Here is a 20638-nt window from a genome sequence, read left to right on the forward strand (position 1 = left end):
GAAAACAATTGGCTTTGCTTGTATAATTACACGGAAAAAATTGCAAGTAAACACAGCTCCTTTGCAGTTGTTAGTCGAGTGTGTGGGACGAAGATATTCACACAATCAATTTTTTTTAGAGGCAGACAGCAAGAAAGATTAAAACGACCGCGAATTCATCCTGGAACTCAATTTAAGGTACGTTATTGTACTTTTGTACAAAGTAGGGCATTTAGATTGTATTTTGTGGCTGATTAGCTTTCTTAGGGCGATTGAACTTCGCCTATGATTCTTTGGGCATTCAAAAATTGAACATGCAAAGTTTGAAGCAGCGAAATGTGTCCTTTTAAGCAAGTGAAAGGCTTTGCGTGAAGCACTATTCTAAATTTAAGATAATGAATTTGTCTTTTCTTCCTGTTTTCATTGACGTTTGAAGCTACATTCACTGTAAAATGCGAGTTTTAAAACGAATCCTTTGACTAAATAAAACAGAGTTACCGTGAAAGTAACCAGTAAGTTTTTGCTTTAACTTCGCAAACTGAAACAAGAACACGAGTCGAAAATTAAAAATCACGTCAATCCCCAAAATATGCGTAAAATTGTTCATTTATTCTTCATTTAATTTCTTCGCATTAAAATTGAAAATGTCTGAATCTTTTTTTGTCGCTTCCAATTACAAACCTCCCCCACAAATTATTAAAGATAAAGGAGTCACCACTAGGGAAAGAAAATGACAAAAATGACGAAATCAATAAACATTGTATTTTAGAAAGCATCGTTTCAGAATGCGCGGCTAGTACTGCCCTTGAAGACGATAACTTTGTCTGTTTCATAGATGTGCGTCGGCTTGTAAAATGTGACAGCATGTTCCGGTCTTTATATTTTCATCGATTTTCCCGCGGTTCAAATTTTGTATTCCGGATGAAATCGTTGGTATACATGGCCATATACCACACATAGAAGAAGTTGAGTGAAAAAATTAACCGCATTTTCTGTGAATTTTGAGAGATTTTTAAGTGCCTAGAGTTTGAGTGCCAAGGAAAAACATAATTACCCCGGATGAGAAAGCCTTTGATATTAGTGGCTCTCTATAACCCAATTTTATGGGAATTAGTTTGGATTGCAAAATTCTAAACAGCTATTCCAGACCGATTGACGAATTTCAAATTAAAATTCTAGGGATACAAAAAGGTTCTGAAAACCGCGACTGCAAATCACGCCAATAATATTAATTATCCGACGATCGTCGTCTATCTCTGACAAAGTGAACTGGGTGGTTTTTATTTACGGTCCTAATTCAGATGTTTCGATTCCACTTTCTTTGATAAAACCATTTTCCTTTGAGTTTATTTTACATCATTTTGTTTCTGATCTGTTGTTCCAATCATGGAACTACATTAAGTCAATGCTTGCTTTATTCCCAATCAATTATCAACCCCTTAAAGCAATTCATGAGACAGCTAAAAAAAAAGTATCGGCTTCAAATTTTGTGTCACCATCGTTCAGCGTTTTTTCCCTTTTTCTCTAAGCAGCGATGTATTGGCTACTACAAACCATACAGGTCTAAGACTGAGCTCTTTTAGTGCACCCTCCTTGTCTTGAAAGTAAAGCATAAGTCTTGTGGGTTACGACTGCGATAAAGTTTTCTCTCATCACCTGCGCACCACACATCACAAGTTTTGCAATTATTAAATGATCGTCACCTTAGAAAAGGACTTTGTGGCTCTCTTTGATTTATTTAGTTGGTAGAGAAGGAAGACAACATTTTTTCAGTATCCCAATAAAATGGCGCACAGCTCAAGAAAACACTGAAATGAATCTCTAGAGACTCTAACTTCAATTCTTAATCGCTGACACTCTTCTACTGCTATCAGAGAATTCTACCCAACTGCTTTAATCCGCGGCTCGCGGTTGCTTACTGTGGTTTCAGTGTCATGCCAAATAACATGCACAACGCTGTGAACTTTTTCCAATTTTCTCAGCATTAATTTCCTTCATTGCATTCTCAACAACTGTGTGATGTTCATGGGAGAAAACTGAAAAAGGAGACTAAAAATAAAGTAGTCTATGGTCAAGTTTACTTGCCATCAATAAATGGAAGGATTGATCACAAAATTTATCATCACACTGTTGGAATCAAAAAATTGCTTGAACTACAACTACAACTACCGACATAAACTAAGCTGCTGTTTGATAAATAAAAATCACGTATTGTCCGACAGGCATTTTGATCGAAAAACCAAGGTGCTTTTGCGATGACGTTTTCAATGATTTATGGTTGGGTGTATTAGACACTTCACCACACTGATGTTTTCGTAGACAACCGAGATGGACGCATACCAATTGTGTTACATCAAAGTTATTAAACCAAAAGATAAACGAAAATGCGTTCAACGAGACAATTTCTCCGTGGGAAGCCTTATTTAGCATTTGGCTCAGTATAAACCCCCAACTGCGAACGTGTTTAGTTGTATAAGTACCTCCTTAGGCAAATAAAAAATGGTCTAACAACCATTTAATCACGGCGCCCAACGGCTTGTTTCGGTGGATTACCTGTTCGGAAAGACATACCCAACTTAGAAATTCGAATTAAATTGCGAAGAAAAACTTGCGTTTTCTTTAGCGAAAGCTCATCTCAAACTTTCGCAACGCTGAAAAACTAACCCCCTTTTGTTTTCAGAGTAGTAAATACGTCGTTAAAATTGCGAAAAAAAATGCCAGCTAGCATTTTCGGAAAGCCGACAACAGCTCTTTAATTCTGAGAATAAGATTCAGTTTCCTAACATTTCGGCAATTCAGTAAATTTTCAGCTCAGGTTAATCCGCACCCCGGGATCCAAAACCGGATAAAACTGCGGTAGCTTATACAAATTTGCCCTTTAAAGGCCATAAAATAGTGTAAGACTGCTGGAAACAACACTGGTTTTGACTCTTTAGCTTTAATGTTGTCTTGGGTACCCTGATTAATTTTCCGGCGCATTTGAGATGAGTGCAATAACTCACAGCCCCGCCATGCGAGGAATCAACCAAAATATGTCGAAATGAACTTTAATTTGGTTCATTAAAATAGGGCCCCTCCATGGTTATTGTCAGGTAATATTTCATAAATTTGGAAATTGTTGTAAAGATTCTAGTGTTCAATTTTCTGTTAATTACTGATCTGTGTGAATTTTTTACATCTGCCAAGCATGACATTCAATCAATTTTTTTCCCGTCCCTGATCAGTTAGAGAGTGTTGCAAGAAACCGGAAAAATCAAAGACTTTCTAACAGGTTTAAAACACAGAACAAATGAAGCTAGAGCCGTTCATTACGGAGGATGCAGCACACAAAAAAGAACCTTATTTTTTGTTTTGAGAAGAGGAAACAGGTGCAACTTAAAAGGAACACTTCAACTTTGGAAGCACTTCCACTGGGAAGAAGAAATGCTGCTGTTTTAAATGGCAAACACTTTTAGATAATTGAACGACAAATGTCATATTTCCCTGAAATTTGTGACTTTGTCACTTTTGATATATCATACTCCACCGTGTAATACTAAAGCGAAACATGACTCCTGTTTGCATCCGCACAACACGTGTTAATTTAAAACGAACTTCGACACATCCTATTTCATACGTCGCAATTCGCTTTTATCATGAAGGTGGTTTTCCCCCTTTTCTTCGCTCAAGCCCAAAGCTTAAATGTGCTATGCAAAACATTGAAATTCGGATTTTTGAATAAAAAAAAAAAACAAAAAAACAAAAACAAAAACAAAACCAAAACAATTTTGCGTTTTCTTTTCACTGAAATGCAAAAATGGATCCATGGATCCGTAAAATCTTCACTTCGTATGGATTCGCCAAATCAAAGTTAAATCCAGATTTTTAAGATTCATGATGTGAGCGTTTTGGGGAAAGGATTCGCACAACGTTTATCTAACCAGAGGCGGTTCTGCGCCAATAAGTATGTGGTGAAAACGAAAATTCGGCTAAATTTGATTGGGGGCCGGCCCAACGAGAACGTTGTCCGAAGCAAGGTCTTAGGTTCGTCTCCTGATAGGAGCACTCGGATTTTTTTCCGAGTATACCTGTGTCATTTACTGATTAATACATCGTTCTTATTTATTCACCAGGCTTAACATATTCCATCACATTATTTCCATTGCTCATATGCCACACATTGACATTCTAATCCTAGCAGTATGCAGGATGTTTGTCTCATGAAACTAGTCTAATGGCCTTAGCTCCACGAGTCTCCTGTAGCTCAGTGGTAGAGCATCGGAACTAGTAATCGGAAGGTTTTAGGTTCGACTCCTGATAGGAACATTAGGATTTTTTTCCGAGTATGCCTGTGTCATTTACTGATTAATACATCGATCATTCTCAGTTTCCTGCATTCCCATGTCGTTCAAAGGCAAATTGTGTAAGGTAACACAGTATGATCTGTTTGAATTCTTTAGCTGAAAATTTAAATTGCTGAAAATTTGATAAGGAACTGAATCTTCTTCCCCGAGTTGACGAGTTGCTATTGGCTTTCTGAAAATGTTAGCTGGCCTTTCTTTCGCACTTTTAACAACGTATTTGCGCCTCCGAAAACAAAACGTTTAACCTTTTCATAGTTGCAAAAGTTTGAGATGACCTTTCGCTCGGAAAACGCTAGTTTTTCTTGACAATTTAATCCGAATTTCTCAGTGAGGCTGGTAATGTGTCTTTCCCAACAGACATTTCACCGAAACAAACCATTGGATGCTCCTGTTTGATTGGCGAGAAGCACAGACAAAATCATTACTAGTCACGATAAATTCATTTATATAAAATGAATTCTACGTTTGGGGATGCGTCCGAATGAATAAAAGATTTTACTGGCGAATTAACTAGCTGAAATGATCAGGGGTAATGTGGTACTATTGCTATTCATTTCGCCACCGTACAAGAGAAACTCGGCTAAACTTTAATTTGTACAATTTCGATAACGATTCTATGGGCCTGTTTTCTGCGTTGTCACGACACTGATGATCCTTTTTTCGGATTCCGCTTTTTTGGTGGCAAAGAATCCGTATGACCTGAGATCACAAATCCGATTTCGGATTCTCCCGAAAAGACACAGTTTATGATTCAAATTTATAACTTGTCTTCTTATCAGCCAACTGGTGCGTAGCGATAAGAAGGTACAAAACTTATCTGACTCGAATTTGCCGTTGCAGACGTTAAGCCCTCGCTGAAAATTGACAGGTAGTTCTGAGTAAAAGGACTTGTATTAAAACAAGGAACGTTTAATTCTCTTTTAATAAATTAACACTCACAGGAAAGTCCGCACTCTTTGGATAAAGGAGAAACTTATTGTTGAACGCTATGAACATGAACAGTCGCTGAAACTCCGCCACATTAATTACATGACCTTAATAATTGGTATTTTTCCACGTAGGGGTATGACAGGCTGCGCTTTAATTCATTTTCCACGCGGTACGATTCCAAGCAAACTAGTGCTAAAGGATTTTATAATTTGTAGGTTCTGAGCAATCCCTTGGTCTATCAGTAGAGATCTTGGGTTCCCTGTGTATAAGCCTCACTCCCATGTGACGCAGCCGGATTAAACATTCTGTCTTTCAGCAAACTGCTAAGTTACTATTAACGTCATAAAATAAACCAGTCTCTCAGTTCTATTTAAAGCTTGGTATGGTTATGGTCTGTCCTTGGTCTGAAATCTGGGAGATAATCGCTAGATACGTTTACTAATGAGTGTCCCGACGCACGCAATTGACGCAAAGTACTTAAGTGAAAAGTGGGGAGCTTAGCCTCTATAACAGCGAGAAGCCCAGACATTGGATGTCTCCCGTTTTGCACTCGGCTAAATAAACGTTTGTTGTACAGACCAGGGTAATTAATTGATCTATCTAGATATCTCACCGCCCCAATTTTCTCGTACATTGTTTTTGCGTCGCTTCTGGGGTTTGATTTTAGGGTCATGGAAGAGTCTCGTGCAGTCGTTGTCTCTATTGAACGTGCCTGTCAATCAACAAGGAACAGTCCGTTTGTTCCTTGTTGAGTGCGCATGTTCAATCAGCCCTTTCACTCCCATAGTTGAACCTCGGCCTTAACAGTTGAACAGTGCCATGAAACAACGATGTTATTTGTCATGCATGCTAACCCCGGCTTACAAACATTTGAAGTGATCCCCATACATAAAGCCAGTGAGAAGTGCCTATGTCAATTGCTGTTTTGTCGTTTGATATTTCTCACATGTTAATAAGATGCCTTGTGAGTGTCCTAAAGAGAAAACAAAGGTGTAGCTGATTCTAATAGGACAACCGTAGACGAGATGTCTGCAGTTAATGAATATCGGAAGAGTTATGAGTCCATCAGGGTCATTGGCTGGCAATTTGTCGCTGACCCACAGTATATTGCATAACCGTGTGATCACGCCGCCACTCGACTGTCGCCTTTTTAATTTTTTTGTATATCTAGACCATTCTTCAATTAATGGAGATATAGTTACTAACTGTCAATGAAAAACACCGTAGAAGTGCAGTCTACAGCTTAAATTTGACGTTCTTTACAATAAGCAAACCTCTTACCCAGGCTCTCACCTCGAGTACGTGGGTGAAGTCCTAGCTAAAGAGCTCGAGTGACCATTTATGCCACTGAGCAGTAAGTTCCTTTGCGTTTCTATCATCTTGCGAAATCAGTGGTTTGAAATTTCAGCCCTTAGGGAGTGAAACAACAAATACGATTTTAGCCAGCTTTCAAATTATTAAGCATTCTCTCTTTCTATTTATCGTCGGTGGCAAAAAAGTAAGCTATCTAACAGATGACGACAAGAAAACATGGTGTTTTGTTGACCATTACTCAAGCAATTACATTGAGGACTTCACAGAAAGGGTTTTGAAGATCTTGTTTTGAAAGATAAATCTGCAAAAGAGAGTGAAAATAGTCTATTTAGTTTAACGACTAACTGAAGGCTTTCCCTGCTGATGTGCAGTAAGCGATCAGGGAAAAGAGTTCTAAAAAGACAAACAAAAGTTGTAAAAAAAAACCAGTCAATCGAATCAGACGAGCGAGATATGTGAGTACACATTCTGTCCCTGTTCGCAAAATTCCCCTGTTGCCACTATTCGACCTTGCCCGAAAAGGAATGAAAACGTTGGCTCAATTTCCGAAACATCTTGACGTATCTTAGCAACTGACAGAGGACTGAATCAAATACTTTATATTCGCTATTTTAGGCTATCTATCGTAAAAAAAAGGTCGCTGTAATCTTCGTTCACTTATAAATACTCGACATGTTGTAATGAGTACTCGACCCCTTTATCAGCCGAGAGTGTGCATGTGGGATCAGGGCAATTACGTGTGTATGGGGGGAGGAGTTTGGATCAGAAACTTTGAAACAATGCTCATGTCAATGACAATGCATGCTTTCGCAGTTTTCCCTTGGAATCATGGGATCTTTGACCATCCTATTTTTTAAGCCCCATTATGTCAGCAAAATGAGTTCCTCTTTTGTTGTTTCGAGGAAATCGAAGCAGACTGCCATCGTAATACGACTGAGTTTGCGACTGGAACAACTTTTTTCAATCATATACTGTATGGTGGACAGCTAACAATGTCCTGTCAGCCTATCAGAAAATGGAATCGAAGTAATCTGTGGTCATCTCATGGCTATCACATTGTTTCTTAACAGCTATACATCTTGATAGTGTCTGGTAGCTCAGCCTTAATTAGCAGAGCCGACAAAAGTGCTTTATGGAAAATGAGTTTCGAAAGAAGCCTGAATTTTGAAAAACATTGTTCAAACTTCCGATCTTAAAATAAAGGTATTTTAAAACTAACATATCGACGTTTTGTAAAACATAAAAGATTGAACAAAAATCTCTATATCTCGACATAGAGAGGGTGACATCCGTGATGTGTTTACTCGCCTAGGAGCCGGAGATTGTAAACTCCGGCCCACTGCCCGGCTCCCGTGACAAATCGATCCGCCTGTCACGAGACTGCTGATAGCTCGTTCACTGATTGTTGTCAGAAATCGCTTTGAAGCTGCTTTAATTTGAATCAGGAAACATTCTACAAATCTGTTTCCAAGCAGTGGACATCGTAAGAAAGGTTAAAGTTTACACTGTCCGGGTATGTAGAAGTGCAGAATTTGTTCACATTTTCGTGAGCTCCACAGCATTGTGTATGGTCGTAGGCAAGTCTCATTGAGTGTAAGCCGGTATACAAAAAATGAACTGATTTACGAGTGTTTCATAGAGTAGAGGTGTATGAATTTTGCATGGTCTCCATCTGGACCAAGTAAAAGCCAGTAACGTGAAGATATTCGTAAGAAAAGGTTCAAATTCTTACAGTTCGAGAGTACTCTTTCAAACTTTGAAAGCTCTGGCCTTGGCACTGTAGGACCCTGTAGGCTACAGGGTCCTACAGTGCTTAGACCATGTAACGGGCAAATGCAAATATCATTTATCTAACCGACAACCAGCGGTGGCCCCTCGCTCGATAAGTAGTACTTAAATAGACCTTTTTTACGCCCATTTTTCAGGTTGAAATCTTATGGCCGTGAGTTATTGGTGCATCGTGGTTATAGAGTATAATAAGTTAAATGGTGTATCGTGGTTATAGAGTATAATAAGAGTATAATACAATTTATCAGTACATGTAAGCTTCAAATACTTCGCACGTCAACAGATTTTTTCTTTTAAAGCCATCGAAAATTTGTGGCACTTTACTGAGAATGTGTCCATCTAGTTTTTTTTTTTCGCGCATTTTACTTGATAATTCAACACGGTTCACACCTAGAAACTAGAGATTTTTCATAAATAGAGAAAAAGTAACTTGCCTATACGCCCATTCGGAATATTTTTCCACCAAGGGGCTCGATTGCTCTGAATTTGCTGATAAATGCTTGCCTTTACTAAAATTTGCAAGGAAATCTATGGGAACTGGTGACCTCGCCTCCAATTTCTTACCTAGCCAGGCACTGTTTCGCGTATTAAAATAAAAGGGTGTACAGCAGACTGAGTTGAATCTGTGCAGCTTTTACATGAGAGAAATCAGGTTAAACTGAGAACGCTTTGCTATTACCAAAAGGTACCAAGATAGTCAAAAGTATTATTGTTAATGCTAGACAAAGGTGAAAAGTTAGCACAGCAACCCCCACCCCAACCGTTGATGGTAAAGCCACGTACCCAACGGAGACGGAACATGGTAAAGACTGTCTGTTTCAAGGCATAACCAGTCGAGGTTAAAAAATATGACATCCAATAAGTAAATCAGATTTTCGGTAAATTTAAGTACGGGACGCATTGTCACGCTATCAAAAAAAGTAATCCGACCTTGAAAACCGTAAAAAAAATGCAAATAGCGCAAATAATCCAATAACGCCAAACTGCCATATCTCGATTCACGATTAGAGACTGAACGCACCTAAAATAGAATGTTTTAATTAAATGGGCCTGGGATTTCCCTGAGTTTCATTTGCTTGACGCTTTATCACCAATCGAAATGAAAGTCGCATTAAGATCGTTCCAACTGATGTCGAAATGATGGAGAGAGATTAACGGAAGGACAAATATACATAGTTTTAGATTTTTGCATTTTTATGACGTCATCGATGCCAAGGGCACAGTTCGTGATAAGTTTTCTCGTTTCCGATGACATCCTCGGTTGAGTTGCTTTGATGTTCACAGCAGCCAGCTTTAATCAAACATGACTTCTCGGTACATAAACCCTGACAGTGACTTGACAACGAGCTTCTTCGAGGGTTTGGAATCTTGGAGATGATATGTTATGGCGATTCACAGGTATTGCACTTAATTCTCATTGTAAAATCGCCAATGAATTTAATATTTTAGGGACTGATACCTCAGCTACAACTGTGCTTTATAATACTGGTTTTGTTTACGTTTCTTGTGCGATTCTTGTTCTGTGTAAATCGCGAAGAGCAAAATTTAAACCACGTCTGAAGTAGCCGATGACACGAAGCGATATCTGCGTTATAATTTCATAACCGATACATTATTATGCAACGTTTCTTTGAAAGCGTTTGCATTCGGAACCCTGAGGCACAAATGTAAGATTTTATTTGGCTCGCTCGGGTTGTGACTAAAAGCTGTTTTGATTAGACAGCGAAGTCTAGCACATTCCAGTTGTCCTCAAAATAGAACTTCTAAGCCATATGATATCAACAGTTCCAAATTAAATTATTAAATATTATAAGTGAAGCGACATCACAATAGAAACTGACGGAACAGACTTCATGAATATACTAACTTATCGAATGTTTGTTGAAACAAGTACGGTGCTTTAAGCAGCGACAGCAGCGTCAATTGAGTGGATTTATTTTACTGTGGATACATTTGTTTTTCTGACGTACCGCTTTTATTTATTATAATAACAATATCCGATTAGGGCGCTGCGGTGCACCGGTCTTTCCTAATACTGTCGCTGCAATGGATTACAGAAGCAGTGCTTGGCTCAGCGTTGTGAGTTCTCGTCGCCATGAATTGCGAATGAATGTTGATAGACGTTTTTCGCCTTATGCTGTCATGAGACACTGCTTTGCTCGAACCGGATGTAAGTTAAAGAATATCAGCGTATCCGCGATCCAACTTGAAACTTCAAATCCAGTTATCTTAAGTGGCACCTAGCTAAAAGACGGATGTGCTGTACGCCGCGATTGTTTTTTCGCGGTTTTTCTCTTTATACTAGCGGCATATGTATTCATTTTAGTCATGCATCCTTTCTTCCCTGCAATGTCAAGGTCCTCTTCGCCTTCATGCCAGCTTTGGCCGGGCTATGGTCATACGAAAACGTATGAAGTAAAGATTTTAGCTGAAAATTATGCAATACTCTATTGTACGGATTTATATTTCGAGGTCACTCCACACCAAAGACCAAAATTTCTCTTTGACTTCTTTTTGTGGTGACAACTGTTGAAATCTTGGCTAAGGAACAGTTTTCCTTTTGGCATCTTTTTGCTGATTTTTGGCCCAAGCAGCCAAACTAAACCACATTAACCGATGGTTTCAGAAACATTAAAGGAGCGACCTATTGGCTCCATTTCACACCGGTTGAACATTCATATTTGTGTTGTAAACTGAAATCGTTTTCAACTTCTTCTACAATTTTCGTGATGCGTTTGAAAAAAAAAAAAGACCTTTCTCAGAAAACGTCTCCGCTCATAAATGCTAATGGTGTCGTCTTCCAATTCTGTCACCACCAGCTGAAATATATACCAGCAATTTACAGCGAAATGCGCCTTTCCAGACTGGGTTAAAATTACAATTCGTCCACTGTGCATTCCATTTCAAGGTATTTTAAACCTTGTATTAGTGCTAAGTCAAAAGTATCGGCACCTTTCTTACATGTGTTAAATCACTTGAGTAAACATCCTAGAATGCAGTATGGAAAGCTATTTGGAGGTCACGTTAATTTTAGTGATTGTGAGTTACCAAGGATGTAAAATTTCCTGTTTGTAAATGGTGCCCCTATAGCCGGGCAGAATTTAAAGAGGGTCCAATATATTTTTTGTTATCCACCACATTTTATCTCCTTGATGCATGAGCTGCGTGTTATATATCACTCATGGGTTGATGTATCATGTTATTTTCTGGAATTATCAAACACAACAAACCTCTGAATCGATCTCACTTTAATAAGTCTCAACTGAGCAAGAAACTTCGAAAAGATTATTCGGGATCAAAGGAACTTAATTCATTACACTGGAAATATGAATTAAAATTCTTAGACGTAATTAAACCCTTGTGCCTTTTAAAATTGTGTCTCCATTAGAGAGCTCTCCAGCAGTATGCTTCTGTGATGGTGGGAGTTTGTCAGCTTTTCTGGGATTTTGTGAACATTTGTCTGATTATGCTCTTCAAGTATTCTACAGTACTTCTACTGTCATGGTCGACGTGACTTTCAAAAGAAGCGGAAATTATCCCAATCGATCATTTTGTCAATATTGGCCGCATATATATACAACCAACACATTAACATTAATTAGTGCAAACCCATGAAAAACAAGGAAATGAGATCAATGTTCTTTGGTACCGCACGATTTTCCACCGAAATAGTCTCTAAAGGTTGGTGAAGAACTAAATAAAGAAATCTTAGTGCAGTGCTGTCTGTTGAAGGCGCAAACACTTTGACGTTTTGTTGCTCTCTTCATTTAATTACTGTCAAAGAGTTGGAAGTGTTGTACGTGTTACTATGCAAATGATGGTTCAACCGGTTTGTTTCCTGCATGAACCTCCATGAAGAATGTGTCATCTGTTGTTTGACCCGCTCACGTTAGCAATCACTGAGTCTCACTTTGCTTTGATTCGCTTGAGCACCTCTATTGTTAACGATGTCGAAACCTTTTAAACCTCTCAATCAAGACACAATGAATTGGTTCAAATATATAAAAAAAGCAGTCGGGTTATTGAAAAATAAAGTAAACATCACCTAGGTAAAGAATTTACCGTATAAATGTACTGTATATATTTATTGTATAAATTAGATATATTAGTTGCTCGTGATTCAATGGACGGGTCACTAGACTAATGCTTCATGAAAGTCCCTCATTTTCACGTGTTTAAATAATTCCAATTTTCCCCCAATCATTTCCCCCGCTTGTTCAAAGAGCGGTTAACTTTATCCAGCGGATACTGAGTCGCTATAAAGCGGGTAAAATGTATTCTTTGCAGTACATTTTATCTGCCAGATAGCGATTTATCCACTGGATAGAGTTATCCGCTGTTTGAACATCCGGGGCCAGCACTCTTTGTTTCAACTCCAAATAGGCTTTCACAAGAAACGGCGCCATGTTGGATGGCTTGCAAATCCCATATGTATTTGCTTACAAATTTTTGGCAAAGCAAGTGTTTATCTGTAAATTCAGAGAAATCAAGCCCTTGATAGGTCGTAAATAGGTCTATAGATCCTTTAGGATATTTACTAGCACAATTGTTTTTGAGACGAAATCGCTATGGAATTATCAACGTTTTCTTGCTTGGTAAAATACGAGACTCCTATGCTCGCTCCTTTACTTAAAAACAAAAAAGCCTTCTCGTTCTTCGCGACACTTTTTTTTATTTCAAACTAAAATATTTCTTCTTAAGTTGTGATAAATTTAGTCGTGTTAATTTCAAATGAACAAGTTAATTAACACAATCGTCTATATGCTATGACAAGATGCTGTTTGAATTGCATAAACTCATTAAGTAGCTTCAAGTAGCTACGTTGCATGCTAATAAAATTAATAATCCCAAGTTCTTATTGTATGATGTTATCTTATCAATGGATTTTCGTTGATTTCATTAACGTCTTTTAATAGGCTGTCAACGCTCTTAAACCAGTTTGTAGTACTGAACGTCTTATTATTTACTGCAACTGTAATTTTCTTATTATGTGTACACAGGGAACTATACAGTTCATGATAGGTTATCAAAGGACACACACACACATAAAAAATAATAAATTATAATAATTACAAATAAGTGTATGATTTGGTTGGACATTTACGTCATAAACTGATGAGGACCAAAGGTTGCTCCTGGTGGCCGAGTTGTGGCATGCAAATACACTGTAAACAATTTATCGAACAAGAATTATGATGAGCAAAGAGCTCCTTGCATTGAAAATTTAATCCACATCTGAGTGTCAGTAGAGCGAAAATCGTCCACAGCCTCAAAGTTAGAACTGCAATGTTTAACTCCAAAGGGTTCAAGACCATTCCACATCGTAGAACCATGATTAACATGTAATACGTGTAACTTGAATTTATAGTTCCACGCATTAGAGTCAAACATACTAAGGTAACCAGACATGTTCTAACATGCTTGCTCGAAACTCAGACTTGCACAATAGAGTCAATAGAGGTAGCCGGCATGGCATTTTCAACCTAGTATGTCCATTCAACAGACAGTGGGAGTATCCCGAGAGCAGAGGTCCTTTGATCTTCCTGGATAAGACTTATCTAGAAAGATCGAAAGGCCTCTGCTCGCAGGGTACAATGGGAGGGAATCTGAAGGCGAAAGGATTTTCTAAGTCAACTGCGTAAAACTCTGACAGTATCCCGATTTACGTTCATTAGAAAAGAGATCATAGGCTCGTTTAAATCGGCTTTACTAAAACATTTCTGTATTGTATGCTAGTGTGACTTGTTTCTTTTTCCAATTATTGTAATGTAACTACTGTCAGTGCTCTAAGTTTTAAAATGTATATTTTCACTTTCTATTTTTTTCTTCATGTTAGGTTTTAACTTTTAATGTAGATATAGAGGACCACTGTTCAATCAGTTTGCACTCGCATGTTCTACCCTCTTTACTTTAACTGAAGTTGTTATTTACTTTGCTTACTTTATGCGCATGCTCAGAAAACAAACTGGAATTGGTACGTTGATACGTCAACGTTGGAAATGCGACTTTAAGACTATAAAGTAACCTTCACTGTTACGAAAACATTCGATTTAGGCTGAACCGTGCGGTTAGTTTCTGTCGTGTAAAACAGCCTTCTAATCAATTAACGAAGATTGCAATATTTGTAGGGCGTGAATCAGATAAAAACTTCCTTTGAGATTCCGGTTCCGATATGTTAGTGCACAGAAAACCCCGGGGGCTGATCGAAGCATTACACTCTATCAGTCAACGGGTTTTGTATGCATTCACCTCGCCTTATTGCGGTAACGGCTCCATCTAGACCAAGATTGGGTGTCGGATTTTAAAAACTCACATGTCTCCCGCCTACGGACAATGGGGTGTCCATAATCTGAGCGAGGTGTACGCCCGGGGGGGGGGGGGGTACTCCCTTATATGGGCTATATAGGTATGTGCGGCGCTTAAGGGTATGGTTTTTCGGCTGTTTTGGTCATAAATAGGGTATCGCTTTTGGCCATTTTGCCGCCATTTTGGTAATAAATAGGGTATAGATTTTTGCACTCTAGTCCTGGGTTCGATTTTTTTTTTTTAGAAGAAGCTACTTCAGGTCATAAATAGGTAAGGAAAATCGCAGATTTTGGTCAATAGGGTAAATAGGGTAAGGGTTTTGGGAAGCAGGCCGCACACCCCTACCCAATTTTTTTGGAGTACCCCCCCGGGGATGTACGCGAGACGAGGGTTTACTGTATAACTGCTTGCAAGTAAGTTTGAGTAAAAAAGGAAAAGGCCTGGTCTCTAGGTCCTCTAGTCCTGGATAGCTGAAGAAACGCTTACAGAATGCGCTTGAGCCGAAATGATAGTTCCGAATAAAGTTTTTAATTGCACAGGTTCTAAATTAAAACATTGTATTTCTGTCAAAATCACTTCGCTATTTTTAAATTAGATGCTTTTAAAAGTTAGCAGCATGCGTCCAATTTATTGACCACGCTTATTTTCATTTTAGAAGAAAATATAAATGTCAATCGCTTTGTTTTAGTGAATTCGCAGCAGGCCCACTTTCTTTGAGAAAAACACTTCAACTTTCCTGAACATAAAATCACGAACCAAATTTTGCCCGGTAAACTAAATGTTTTAAACAATCTGGGAACGAGAATGTCACAAAGTAATTACAGGGAATAATCCTTTGGATGCCTCGGTCACTGAGAGAGAGCCTCTATCCCGTTGTGTACTTTCCACTCAGCAGTGAAGCGAACGTTTGTATTTTGGATCGCCCTGGAGCTCTGGATCGGCGATCGATATCACTCGCTTGCCATCTGCTTCTAGATAAATACGAAAAATTATCAATCAATCAATCAATCGTTTTGCATAAACCGATATTCCGTACTGGCTTTATCTTTCAAGTTTTAAGTCAAAAGGAATTATCTAACAGAAAGCACAACATACGACCCAACAATATATACTTAATGGTGCCTTCATTCAAACGATTTTTAAATTGATGTCCTGTCATAATAATTATTTACATGATGGTGTAAAGCTGAAGGCGGTGAACAAACGTGTTCAAAATATTAACATAATTAACATACTCTTACAAGGCGGAATGTTTGATGTGCGTTTTAAAGTATAATTTTCATTTTGTGATTTTACTGTTCTGCTCCATTTTATTCATTTTTTTAACACTGCTGATTTATTTAATTTTTTTCCTGTTTCAGGTGAACATTCCAGACTTTCATTTTGACAGAGAGCGAACTTGACGATTTAAAAATTAGGGAACGGAAGTGTTTTTATTGCAAGAAAAAATATCACAATTATTTTTTCTTCGCACGTTTGAAATTTCTTGGCCACAAAACCTTGATAATCTGTTGTGGAGACGCCACAATCTGTCGAAATATCCCGTGTTGTATTAACTTGAACATTAGCCTGACGTAACCTCGGTCCAGTTGTCTTCCGTGATCCGGTCAGATCTTCCAGCTTGACGATATTCAAATTGAACATGATTGCATGTGATTAAGGCAAGCAACACATCCAAATGGCCTTGGGAGCATTTTCCTTGTTTCTGTTTCTGGCACTTCTTGGCTATGCCCCTTCACCCAGCGGTGAAGAAGTTAAACTCGGGCTTCTAATCCCGTTCAAACGCACGAGTCGGCTCGGAAATTATTACCATCGTGGCGCGTTCTACGCTTCTGCAATGAGCATCGCAGTGGACGCTATTAATCAAAGGTCCGACTTGTTGCCTGGTCACAATGTCACGTTCATCTGGAATGATACAGACTGCAAGGAATTCAAGACTTTACAGTCCGTAGTGTATCAACTCAGCCAGGGAGTTTCAGCATTTATCGGCCCGGGATGTAGCTGCAATACGTCTGCGAGAATGGCCGCCTCCTTCAACAAGACCATGATTTCGTATGTAAGTAACCCTCTTCGTCTGTAACCATTTTATGATTTATAATTAATTGGTGTAGCATTTTACACCGTTGTGATTGTGTTTCAGTGTTAATTGTAACTGATATAAATTCCTGAAAATACAGGAAAAGTTCACGGCGTGGCACTTTATTGACTCCGAGCAAAAAAAGAAAAAAACGTTTCTCTTGATTTCGGTCGATGTTGTGTTGAATAAAACTTCAGTGTTTCATGACTATGTTTGTTTATGAAGAATAATAGATCTAACCGCATCAGTTCAACCAAACTTGACAGCAAATTCAAGTGACACAAGGGTAGGCGTAAAGCCATGTTTTTTCCCTTAATTTTCTTCAGTATTCAGTGTGTATAATGTTTGCTGCATGCACCGTATAAAAATGTTTATATTTGTGTTTAATGTGAACTTAAGTGGATGACAGCTGATTAGATTGCACAAAAACTCAGCTTCACATTATTTAGAGAAATTCTCTATTTTAACGAGGAGGTGTCGTGCATGCGACACAAAACGTTTATTTAGCAGTGTTAATATTCCCCAAGTAATTTTGGCAATTTAGAGGACTGTCTGCTTTCTAATTATATTGTAAAAAAGGAGAAAAGAAACATCAGTCGCATTAACAGTATTTCAGAAAAACAAAATAAAACCTACTCAGTTTAAATTAGTATAACTGCATAACCATAAATTTATTTTTGATTTTGACATGAATGTTTTTTCGTTGCGTCTGAAAGCATTTTGTTAGTGATGATTGTTTTTCCTCTGGCGAACTGTTTGCTTGACAATATATTTTTTTAGCCGAATGATAACTTTAGCTGTCGGTCATTCTTGGGAGTTGAATTTATAATTAATGAGTCACACGTTGTTGTTACACTCAAAGTCCCTTTTACAGACTTCTTATCATTTTCAGCCAAGATAGAAATGAGGGCCTGATAATTGCTGATATGAATATTTTAATTTTAATTTTTTTTTAAATTCGTATTCTGCAAGCGTTACTAGGTGTTCGAGTATTTTAGCGTTATAAATTTCTTAGGGAGAATCATTATTATTGCTAACTAAAACACTAAAACAGAATTTCGTTAAGGGTTTGTTTACAACTATTAAACGATGATTTCCCGATTTCTTTCAAGCTTCTTATGTATGTCTTCAAGCTTAAGACAAAAGCCTATACCAAAACATGTTTACAGCTGCAAGTGTAAGCATTTCATTGAGTTTTTCTGTGCCCGCGCCATCGCTGGGATGAGGACAAACTATATTTTTCCCTCTTGTCCTAAGGAAACACTTGCTATGCCTACTTTGAGTTGAACTCTGTATCCTTTGGAGTCCCACCATTCAATTTTAAGTGCTAAGCAATATTGTAAGGTGAACTTTAGTACTAAATTTATCGACCTTAAGTGAAAATTTGAGAATTTTCACGACAACAGTTTTGTTTCGGCGTTCGAACCAAGCTCACAATTGCATGTGGTGTTCAGAAAAGAACGCTTTACGTGTGTGAGTGTATTGTTAAATATTATTGAATATTTTGAGCAGAGCTGTGTCTTTTCTCCCTTTTTTAAGCGAACGTAGTTAAAAGCGAGTTTTAAATTTCCTCTTAACAAAGTAATATTTTAAAATCCCTTAACTTGCGGAAAAGGAGGAAATGCGTTTTTTTTATAAACATTCACCCTTCTTGTACAATTTGCATTAGTTTTAATTTATATTTAAATTTTGACCTTTTAGCTAATATCATGGATTTCCTTGGTTTATTCTTTAAATGATCTCCATCTGACAACTATTGTCAAGATATCATTCTCCGTATCTTGTGTTCTGACAGGTCGGTAAGTGTCGATACAAAATGATTGGTATTCTATAGTTCACCACCTATAAAATTAAAATACTTTTAAAGCTGTGATTTTTCAGTTTTATGAAGCCACTTTAAAATTGAATGGTTAAAAGTAACGAAGAAAATTATTTTCAGATTTTAAAAAATGATCCTTTTAACGAGAATGTTTCCACAGCTCTTTCTTGAGTTTTCCAAACAAGATCCTGTGACACGGATGCTACATTTTTTCAAAGCAAAATAGAGCCCCATATCGCTGAGGTTTCGATGAAAAAAAAATATATATTAAATAAAATAAAAATGCGATTACCGACGCTAAAGAGTGGCCAACACTTCTAAAGGTAACGATCATACGGATGTACTAGTACTGTACCACTGTATTCTCATTATTAAACTATAATGCAAATGTAAGCCAATGAGAAAGGAGAAATTGTATTTCGAAGTGACGAGGATGAAAGCCGGTTGAACCCGTTTTCGTCATCGTGAAGAGAGGATCAAGGAAAGAGTTCACGTTTCCCAGGTAGGGCGTTTTCCATGGTACTTAGCTCAACCAGAGAACAGCAAGTTTTTGTCATAAATGTAAGCGTTCTCAATCACAGGTGATCCGGTGTGGTTTTAGTTGACAGTGCCCACCGAAGGAAATTGAAACAACAGATCGCTTTAAAGTGCGTTAGGAATCAGCTGTCGCGCTGATCACGCAAAAACATTATTTTACCATTCTCTTTTCTCCTCCGTCTCGTTGCGTTAGCTGACTGTTAAGGACTGTGCTTCTTGAGACAGAGGTATTTTTGCGCGGTTTATGGCTATGTGGGAAAAGCAGTTCTTAGCAAGGGCTACTGAAATCTAAAAGAAAATTGGCGGTAGCCGCGCTTTTTCAGAGATAATTAAGCAACGATAATTTATAAAAGCTGTAAAATACATCACAATGTATTGAATTTTTCTCCAAATGGAAGCTTAAATATCTCTGAAAAATGCGTGGCTACTCCTATTCTTTTTGGATTCCAACAACACTTTCCAAGATCTGCTTTCGGCCTGCATAGTCATAAACAACGCAAAAATATTTCGTTTCAGTAGGCACCGTCCTTAAGAATCCCGAGTTTCTCAGACCAGTGACCTTGAGCTTTGTATAGGGTAGAAATAACTAAATCCTAATACGATCAAACAGTTCAGTAATGCGAAGTGATATTCTAAGCGGGAGACGTTATAGCCCAGTGCATAGTAACACTTGCTAGCTATGGTTTAGGCTCTCAGTTATTTTAAATTTATCGTTCGGACACCGCGCACAGTCGTACATGTACAATGGTTTGATACAAAAAATACGGACTTGACCGGAGTATGATTAGCCAATCAGAAGGCGAGAAAAACGCTATCCACTAGATTGGTATGGGTCTCATGTGTTCATTTGTTTTTTAGTATTTTTATTAGTTTATTCTGTTACTCACACAAACAGAGCATATAGAGCAGTTTTCAAGTGAGTGTCGAAAATAATGTCGCGTTTGCTTTGGTTTTGCATTACTACGCTCTGATTGGTTTACTAAACTCGCGCCACTTTCTCAACCAATGGGAATCCAAACCAAAACCAATCGTGTTTTCGCCAAATGCGTTTGCCCGCGCTTGGCGCCAGTTACATGTATTTGCTTTGAATTCTGATTGGCTCGTTGTGCTGTTTACATCTGTTGCGATGGGCCAGAGTAATTACTTCGGTTTTGGTTTTACGACACTCAATTGGAAACCGCTCAAAAACAGGTTGAACAGAAATCGTAATTAGTTACATATCAGTAACACACGTCGAACTTACGCCATTAATCAGTTTTTATTAAAAACTCTTGTTATCGTACATCGGCAGCCGACAGAAGGATGGAAATTTTCCACTAAACATTGAGTTCTGAATGTGCTAAAAAAGCATATTTCAATTTCGATTAATCTTATAGATTAACGGCCCTTTTATTATTTTACTTATTTAGCATCTAGAACAAATGATGTATGCAAAAATAAAGCCTTCACTCTTAAGATAAAAAAATAGATAAGCACAATGAAAAACAGCTAAACAGCACCTGCAGAACGGACTGTTCAGCAATCCTCATTTGGATGGTGGCACGA

General features: G+C 38.0%; 1 protein-coding gene across 8 annotated transcripts in view; it reads left to right on the forward strand.

The window, feature by feature from the left end:
- LOC146458542 (atrial natriuretic peptide receptor 1-like) overlaps positions 1–20638 on the forward strand; it is a 65631-nt gene that overhangs the window by 19674 nt on the left and 25319 nt on the right. For 5 of the 8 annotated variants that reach the window (XM_085091015.1, XM_085091014.1, XM_085091019.1 and 2 more), the window contains one exon: positions 16022–16716. In XM_085091015.1, coding sequence (XP_084947141.1) covers positions 16339–16716 — 378 coding nt within the window. In that variant the 5' untranslated portion in view covers positions 16022–16338. Of the gene's footprint in view, positions 1–119; positions 178–9558; positions 9753–16021; positions 16717–20638 lie in introns of those variants that run through there. The other 3 variants (XM_085091013.1, XM_085091018.1, XM_085091016.1) reach the window with 2 other exon arrangements.

The sequence above is a fragment of the Pavona decussata genome, unplaced genomic scaffold (assembly GCF_977016875.1).
Source record: "Pavona decussata unplaced genomic scaffold, jaPavDecu1.1 SCAFFOLD_233, whole genome shotgun sequence".
NCBI lineage: Eukaryota > Metazoa > Cnidaria > Anthozoa > Scleractinia > Agariciidae > Pavona > Pavona decussata.